Below are 7690 nucleotides of genomic sequence, written 5' to 3' on the forward strand. Positions count from 1 at the left end.
CACTTCAAGACTCCTGACCATCGCTGTTCTTATAAATCACCCAAGCATTTTGAACAGGCAGGCTGCTGTGTTGGATTTATCATATAACTCAGCAAGAGATTTGGGCCATCCCAGGACCCAAAGATCTTGGCAAGGCCAACCCTGACCAAAGTGAGATGAATTTCAAGGAAGAGGTTCCCCCCCCCCCACCCTCTGGTGGCACAATTGATTTTCCACAAAGCACTCACAAAGTCAAATGCCCATTTGGCAGCAAATCTACATTTTCAATAGAAGTCATGGCTAAGATTTCCTTCTGTAAAGAAAGCAGCTGACACAGGGTTGTGCTTTCAGGCCCCAACCAGGTCTTGTCACAAGGCCGGAGACAGAGGGTTGCATAACCAGGACTTGAGATCATCTTGTGCACGATGAACGCAAAATAGGCATGTCAGTGAGAGAAGGAGGAAGGCAGGTTTATTTGGGAGATTGTACAGGGAGGTCAGGGAAAAGGGGACTATCTGGGCTGAACTAACAACTGCCATGGGTGTGTTTGACCCTAGACCATCCACATTTCTTCTCTGGCCAACAAGAATCCAGAGCTTCAGCACGGACAGAATGATACTTGGCGTGCCTGCGGTGAGAAAAAGCCTAGGAGACTTTCTGTTTATTTTTTACTTAACCCATAACCTGTCACCATAGGCAGAACTGAGGCCTCACAATTTATTGTTTTCACCTCCGTCTTGGTACCACCAATGAGCATCTGTCACTTGAGGCAATTGTGCAGTCGTAGGACCCGTCCAGCTCTTGGCTGCTTTCAGATTTAAAGGATGCTTCTAGAACGTTTTGCTGACAATACCATGATAGGTCCCTAGACCAGTGTTTCTCAACCTTGGCCACTTTAAGATGGGTGGACTTCTGGCTACTGCTGGCTGGGGAATTCTGGGAGTTGAAGTCCACCCATCTTAAAGTGGCCAAGGTTGAGAAACACTGCCTTAAGACTAATGGAAAATGTTTTTCAGCTCAAAACTAGCTCAGTTCTAACTGGGCAGTCTCTTGAGCTAAGCCTGGAAACTTATCCATGGATCTCCTTCAGTTGGTGGCTCCAGTGTTCTTCACGAGTTGAAGCGTTCTCAGAAGAGATTATGGAGCGGGATTTCTCTAAGGCCAATGCTGGGTGCCTGAGATATGGACATAATGCTCACCTGGGTGAGAAGCATTTGAGAGTATTTTTCTTCCCTCCAAGTTTGGAAAGGGCACGCTCAGCTGGTTTTCCTATGTTCGCGTTGCCTAGGAAACTACAAAACACTATTAAGAATTTTTCATATCCTAACCCTTTCCTAGCTAAAGAAAATAAATGCAGACACAGACACACATGCAGAATGTAAAACTGAGTTTATAAGCTCTCTGTGCAAAGCAATGCAGATCTGTCAAGAACAAAAACTCCAGCTAGTGTCCCATTTAAGCACTCATATTCATTTATTTGTATTACTAGCATGATAATGGTTTTCAGTAAGCTTTGTACAGCAGTACGCACCCATACGGACACCTAATGCTCCCACAGCACCAAGGAGCATGATCCTATTCCAGAAGAATGTCCTTGACTTGATCCAGAAACCCAAATACTGTCTCCTTTTCCAAACATCTCTGCTTAAACTTGAGCTAAGCATGGCATCTTAAACATGATTTGATAAACACACATCATGTTGAACCCACCCTATTAGAGCTGGGTGTGCAATGGGAATTCAGCCAAACCTGCCTTGCCATTTGTAAACCTTGGCTAATTCCCAGATGTCAGATAAGGGTTGCATCTTCCCTAGCGTTGAGAGAAGGAAATATGCTGAATTAACTGCTGGATGTGGGGGAGTCATAAGCAAGGATCACGCTCCTCTGAGCAGTTCCTCCTCCGTTCAGATGTTGATCATGTGAGGGCTGGTGGGGATATTTAACCAGACCCTCAGCAGTTTCTGCTATGAGCTGGGCTCCTGAAAGAAACATGGAGAGCTGCCAGGACAAGATCATTTTCCTCTCCCGCACTACAACCTTTGCAGCTGCCCACAGACTGAGCAGGTAAGGGTGGCAAAGGGGCACCCGTGAGACCGACAGGGGGACGGTGGATCTGGAAGGGTAGTATAAAGGCCACTTGTAGACTGGTGGCTCAGCCACAATCATAGCTAGCCAAGATTGGATTTGGGCAAAGGGCCACTGCAGAGCTGAAAGGCAAACCCCAACCAGCCATGGAGCAAAGGGCAGGAATGGCCAACTCTTTAAATATCTCCCCACCAAACTTCAGGGAAGAGCTCCACTTGTCACGTTCATTCCATAGAAACTGAAGGGCTTTCCATCCCACTCTGCCCCTTGCCCTTTTCCTTCAACCCGTGAGGGGCTACAGCACATCTACGTGAAATCAAGGGCCTTCTGGCACCTTACGGGCTGATTAAGCTTTCAGCGGATTACAGCGTGTAATCCACGGCTGGCTGGGGAATTCTGAGCGTTGAAGTCCACCCGTCTTAAAGTTGCAAGGGTTGAGAAACACTGGATTACAGCATATGACATCATGAGCATAAGCAAACTCAGTCCATTTCAGTCCTTAAAGTCAAGGCTGTATCTTAGTCTTTAAAGGGACACAAGACGCTCGTGTAGTTTCACAGCCATGGTGGCTAGAAAACGTAGCAGTTGCAATGGGGGGGGGTAGCATCTTTGGGACAAATTGACTCCCCCGCTCCCAAAGGGAAGCCAGGATACCTTTAACTACTGGAGGTCATCCGTTTCTAGAGAAGTAATTGCCCAGCAGGGTGGACAGAAGAAGGTGGGAGTAGACGGACCTTCAGTTTCACCTAGTTCAGTGTTATTATCGTCAACTGCCGGGATTAGACCTCTGGGTGCAAAAAACTCACTTCTTTCTACTGAAACGTCATCTGCCCTCCCTTCCCCAGCTTGCTGGTGTGAGTGTTCTCTCTGCTCCTCTTCCCAACTGTCTTTTCAGCAAACAGCTGAGTGATGATGAGAACCAGACCACCTTTGGGAACTGCAATCATTCTCACGGACACAACTATAAAGGTGCTGAGCACGTTTGAGCACAACCTTCCGCAAGGGAACGGGGCAGAGGATGCCTTAGCTTTCGGTGGGCATGAATCCCTGAATCCGCTTCCCTGATGGGGCGAGATTCAGGCTTGGAAAGTGGTAATTCATGGGTGAATCTGTGGCTGCAGCCTGTTTTCTCAATGTTTGCTTCCACCTTGAGGTACTGGAGCGGGGTTGCAGCAAACGTTAATCATTTGCATTTTCTCTTCCTTCTGCATACCAGTGATGGTGACCATACGTGGAAAGGTTAGTGGCGTTTCCATATTCCGCTGTGCTTTTGGAGTGCTTAAGAACAGGCAGTAGCTGCCCAAGATCCCATCTCATTGCACAAAAGATTGGGCCGTTTCCTTTAGTTCAGCCTTTTTCAAGCCTGGCATCCTTGGGATGTCTTGGATTACAGCTCCCACAGCCTTCTAGCCATCTGACGCCTTTTCCTGCATACGCTGGGCACCAAGAAAGCTTCCATTTACTTCTAACGATTGGCACCCAGTGGTATGCTGCACCTGCCTAGGGAGGCTCCACCACACCCTCTATTCCAGATGCTCATAGAGTGTCGCTGTCATCATCACACCAGAGGAAGCATGCCTGAAGGTTCAAGTGGGTTTCTCTTAAGTTTTCACTGGGGGGGAAGCCGTCCAAGTGGGGGGAAATAACCTTTTCTTCACATAAGCCCACAAGGCCTTTATATGCTGTCGAGCACAGCTGTGGCATGCTGGCTGGGGAAGGTTCGGGGGAAAGACAAACAAGGAAAATGGGAGCAAAAATGAAAGGTGGTTGGAAAGAAGGCACAGTCAGCTGCACGGCTGGGATACAGCCCAGGCACGCCGGGCCTTCTCGCTTCACATCCCCGTGTTGAGGCTCTCAGTCTCTGAGAGACGCTGCCCCACATGCATGCGCTCCCAGCTTCTTTAGGATTTGCTGCGATGCGTTTGGATATCCCCCCAGAACCATCCAGCAGGAGACTATGTTAAAAGAAAAACTTTCCTTGCAGATTGACCCCATCAGCGGCATGGTCATGAACATTTACAAACTTCAGGAATACATGGAGGTAATGCCAGAGTCAGGCCTTTTTGCGTGCTTCGGTCAAGCGCGTCTGCTAAGGTGGAGAGGGAAGGACAGGGCTCAGTTTGTCTGTGTGCAGGCACATCCACTTGTTCTCCTGGGCAAAACACATTTTTAAAATAGTTGGCTTTTTGGAAGACAATAGCAAAACATGAACATTAATATACTGGGCCCATTACCTCTGAACACAGAAAATTTCCATCTTGGAAAAAAAGACACCAGCCCCTTCCGTTTTTGTCTTCAGGTGGCCATCACTGAGCCTCTGGATCACAAGAACCTGGACCAGGATGTGGATTATTTTGCCAATGTTACAAGGTAGTAGCTGGAAAAGATGAGTTGGCTAGAAAATGTAGCAGTTGCAATCCACCCACATCCACTGGGTAGCATCTTTGGGAAAAACTGATCCAATATCCTGGGCCAAACACTACCCAGAAGCAACAGGAGGGGCCCAGGGGGGTATCTGATAGTTAACACTGCTCCTTTGGAGTATCTTTTGACCTCCTTTTTCTCCTCCATCCTTCTGTTCTTCCTTCAGCTCGACAGAGAATCTAGCCATATTCATCTGGAACAGTCTGGAAAAAATCCTTCCAGTGGGGTGCCTGTACAAAGTGAAGATCTACGAGTCAGACAGAAACTACGTTGTGTTTAAGGGCAGCTAAAAACCCCTCTCACAAATGAAAAGCAGGGAGCACAGGTGGGAAAGCAGAGCGCCATTTTGAATGCAAGACAATCTCCTCCCTTCTGGGACTGTTTGTGAATAGGTCAGTTCTGTCTGACAGTGAAAAGAATGTCACAGAAGGAAAGTGGTATTCGGTGCTCCCTGGCAACCCTGCAAAGACTCCACCAAGTTCAACCTTCGGCTGCAAGAAACTAGGATAGCTGCTTTTGCTAAGGCGAATCTGTGCGTGCATGTCCCGTGCCTGGCGGCTGGGCACCGAGCATTTGGTCCCACTCAGCTGCAAAGCGCTGTGCGAGGGGAGGTGAAACCTGCCCCGTCTTTGTAAAATCTGTAATGAATCTTCTTTAACGAAGATGCCTGGCCCGCACGTTTAATTGGGCAGTTTTACAGTGCCAGAGGTTTTGTGAGGGTTCTTGAATAAACAGAACTGAACACCAACCATATTATGGGCAATTAAGCTTATGAACTCCAAGGGAGCTGGGCAGGGAGGAGGGCTTGAGGCCAAAAGATCATTTCCCCAGCATTTCTGCAGAGTCGGTCACATAATGCACTGTTTAGCCCCACAGCTGTGCCTTATTATGCACAAGGCGCCATGCTCAGCCCCACATGGCTTGTCTTCCTTTCACGTCCTAATAAACATTGTCCAACGCTAGGTGGCTGACCAGCTCCTTCTTTGTACCCTGCTAATGAGATTTTGTTCCATCTCAGCCTAAATGGGATGAATTGCAGAGGTTTTTGTTCTTCCTTGTAAAGCGCACACAATAAAATTATTGCTTCAGGAAGCAAACTGATTTCTGCTGCTTATCCTACCATAAAACAGGATTCTCGTAGCCTCCCGGTTGGCAATATGCCTCATTGGGGCAGGTTTCTCAGGCCAGATCTTGGTGAGGGAAATCACTCCGTCAGCCCCACAAGAGCGGCTTTTGAAGAGGGACAACCAGAGTCTGCTGAGGGAGCCCTCCAACGCCAGCCGTGATGGGGCGGGAAAGGGCTTCTGCACGCAATCCTGCCCTGGCCGCTCAGAGAACCCCCACAGCCTCAAGTGCAGTGGGGGAGAACTGGTCATCCGCGATGCTTTTTCAGGACGGGCGTGATAGCAAGGGACATGGGTCCCTGTCCCAATTGGCCTGTAATCCAGAACCTGTTTTGGGGTGACAACGGGGGGAGAAGAGGGAAGCTGAAGCACGGCAAAGCGTAGGATATGCACTTAGGTCAGTCACACACATTTACAGCTCCTTATGGCATGTGAGGCCACGAGAGGTCTACCCCAAAGGCCTCTTTCATTCCACAGCTTTTATCAAGGCCCGCATTGTCGTCACCAGATCTCTCAGGAACACTTTGGAACATTTCAGCCCTTCCAGTTGCTGCGGCACCCCTTGGAATTCCATACCCAGCGAGACCCCCCCCCCTGCTCCTCCTCCTCAGCCTGCATGGCCAAAGCTTTCAGGGCGTCCCGCTGGAGGCGGCTCTGGCGTTTCCAAGTGGGCGTTTGATTACCCCCTACAGTAACCATGTAATCACAGCATGTATTCCAGCTCTGGTCTGCATTATGGTTTATGATGCTACAGAACGCAGTCACTTATAAAGTATTTTACGGCCAGCTTTTATTGTCATACTTCTTCTATACTGATGTTTTTAACTTGTGTTGCATTTCACAACATTTAAGCAAGGGTAATTCCAAGATGCTACCCCTGAACTATGCAGTCTGACGCCACTCTGAATACCACCCTGGTGGTCTGCGCGGAGATCACTAACCCAAGGACATGCCAGATGAGACGACAAAAAAGCCTTTACCGTTTTTCCCCTGACCAAGCTGCTCAGCGTCACCATTCCCACTGGTTCCATCAGTTTTATAAGGCACTCTTCCACCATGTATATTTCATTGTTCTCCCAACTTTGTACATACCATAATCTTGCCGCAGTTACCATATATAGTATTAATTTCCCATGTTCCTTTTCTAGTTCAATATCCCTAAGTCCCAACAAAAACGATTTTGGTTTCATCACCATATTCTCACCAGTTCATCATGCACTATAGAGTCCTCTTGTTTTTTAGTATGTATTTCTTGTAAATATATCAAATAATGGAACACTTTTCATTTTCATTTTTGTGGGGAATTCAGACCATTTATATTTCAAGCTATGCTTCTATTGAAAAGTCTCTAACTGTAGCTCTGATACCGTAATATCTTAGGAGGAGGAAGGAGTATTAGGTATGTTCGCCGCCTTGAGTTATTTATAAAAATAATAAAGGCGGGATAGAAAATAATAAATAAAAATAAATAAATCTTCATCTACCTCCTTTCCTTGTTGCTGTTTCTCCTCATCTTCTTCTGACTGTATCTTGGAAGACCTCAAGACCTTTTGAAAGACTGGAAACCATATGTGGACTTTTTGTTGAAAGAAAAAAAGACTAAACTGATGATTTGAGGATTTGGGGGAAAGAAAAAAGGGTCAAAAGGGAAGAAGACAAATTAAGAAGGAAAAAGAGGGAGGGGAAACAGTGAGATGGTAACTACTTGATACAAAGAAGGGCAGAAGTCATATTTCTATAAAAAAAAATTCTTCAGTAATTTTTTTTATTTTTATTTTCCTTTTTTCCTTTTTCCTTTTACTCTTTCTCCTTGACTTTTACTGTATTCAAACACTTTAAATATATATATAAAAAGAACATAAAGGCAATAATCAGGACAGGATCACAAGTTGGGGTGCACATTTTGTAGCGTGACGGTGAGCTAGATGCTGCAGGAACAGAAAAAGCACGTGATTTATGGTATGATTAGATATCAGAACAGTTTGTGGGGTTTTTTTAGTTGCTTTTAAAGTCATTCTTCTTTTTATGCAGCCTGCTGGGATCTTGCCAGCATCAGGGCCTTTTTTCCATTGGATCAA

At 46.7% G+C, this 7690-nt stretch overlaps 1 protein-coding gene across 1 annotated transcript; it reads left to right on the forward strand.

Moving 5' to 3' along the window:
* Positions 1–2954: 2954 nt before the first annotated feature.
* LOC134502549 (6-pyruvoyl tetrahydrobiopterin synthase-like) lies at positions 2955–4882 on the forward strand. Its single transcript, XM_063310926.1, has 5 exons — positions 2955–3033; positions 3281–3303; positions 4049–4105; positions 4364–4434; positions 4655–4882. The coding sequence occupies exons 2-5, from the start codon at positions 3283–3285 to the stop codon at positions 4776–4778; spliced, it is 273 nt and encodes a 90-aa protein (XP_063166996.1). The 5' UTR covers positions 2955–3033; positions 3281–3282; the 3' UTR covers positions 4779–4882.
* Positions 4883–7690: the final 2808 nt, after the last annotated feature.

This window comes from Candoia aspera, chromosome 9 (genome assembly GCF_035149785.1).
Source record: "Candoia aspera isolate rCanAsp1 chromosome 9, rCanAsp1.hap2, whole genome shotgun sequence".
Classification (NCBI taxonomy): Eukaryota; Metazoa; Chordata; class Lepidosauria; order Squamata; family Boidae; genus Candoia; species Candoia aspera.

Excerpts from the sequence above, each read along its gene's own strand:
- LOC134502549 (XM_063310926.1), top strand. The coding sequence starts at position 3,283 with ATGGTGACCATACGTGGAAAG. Across the intron at positions 3,304-4,048 it reads TGGTGACCATACGTGGAAAG|ATTGACCCCATCAGCGGCAT; the intron begins GTTAGTGGCGTT and ends CTTTCCTTGCAG. Across the intron at positions 4,106-4,363 it reads AACTTCAGGAATACATGGAG|GTGGCCATCACTGAGCCTCT; the intron begins GTAATGCCAGAG and ends TTTTGTCTTCAG.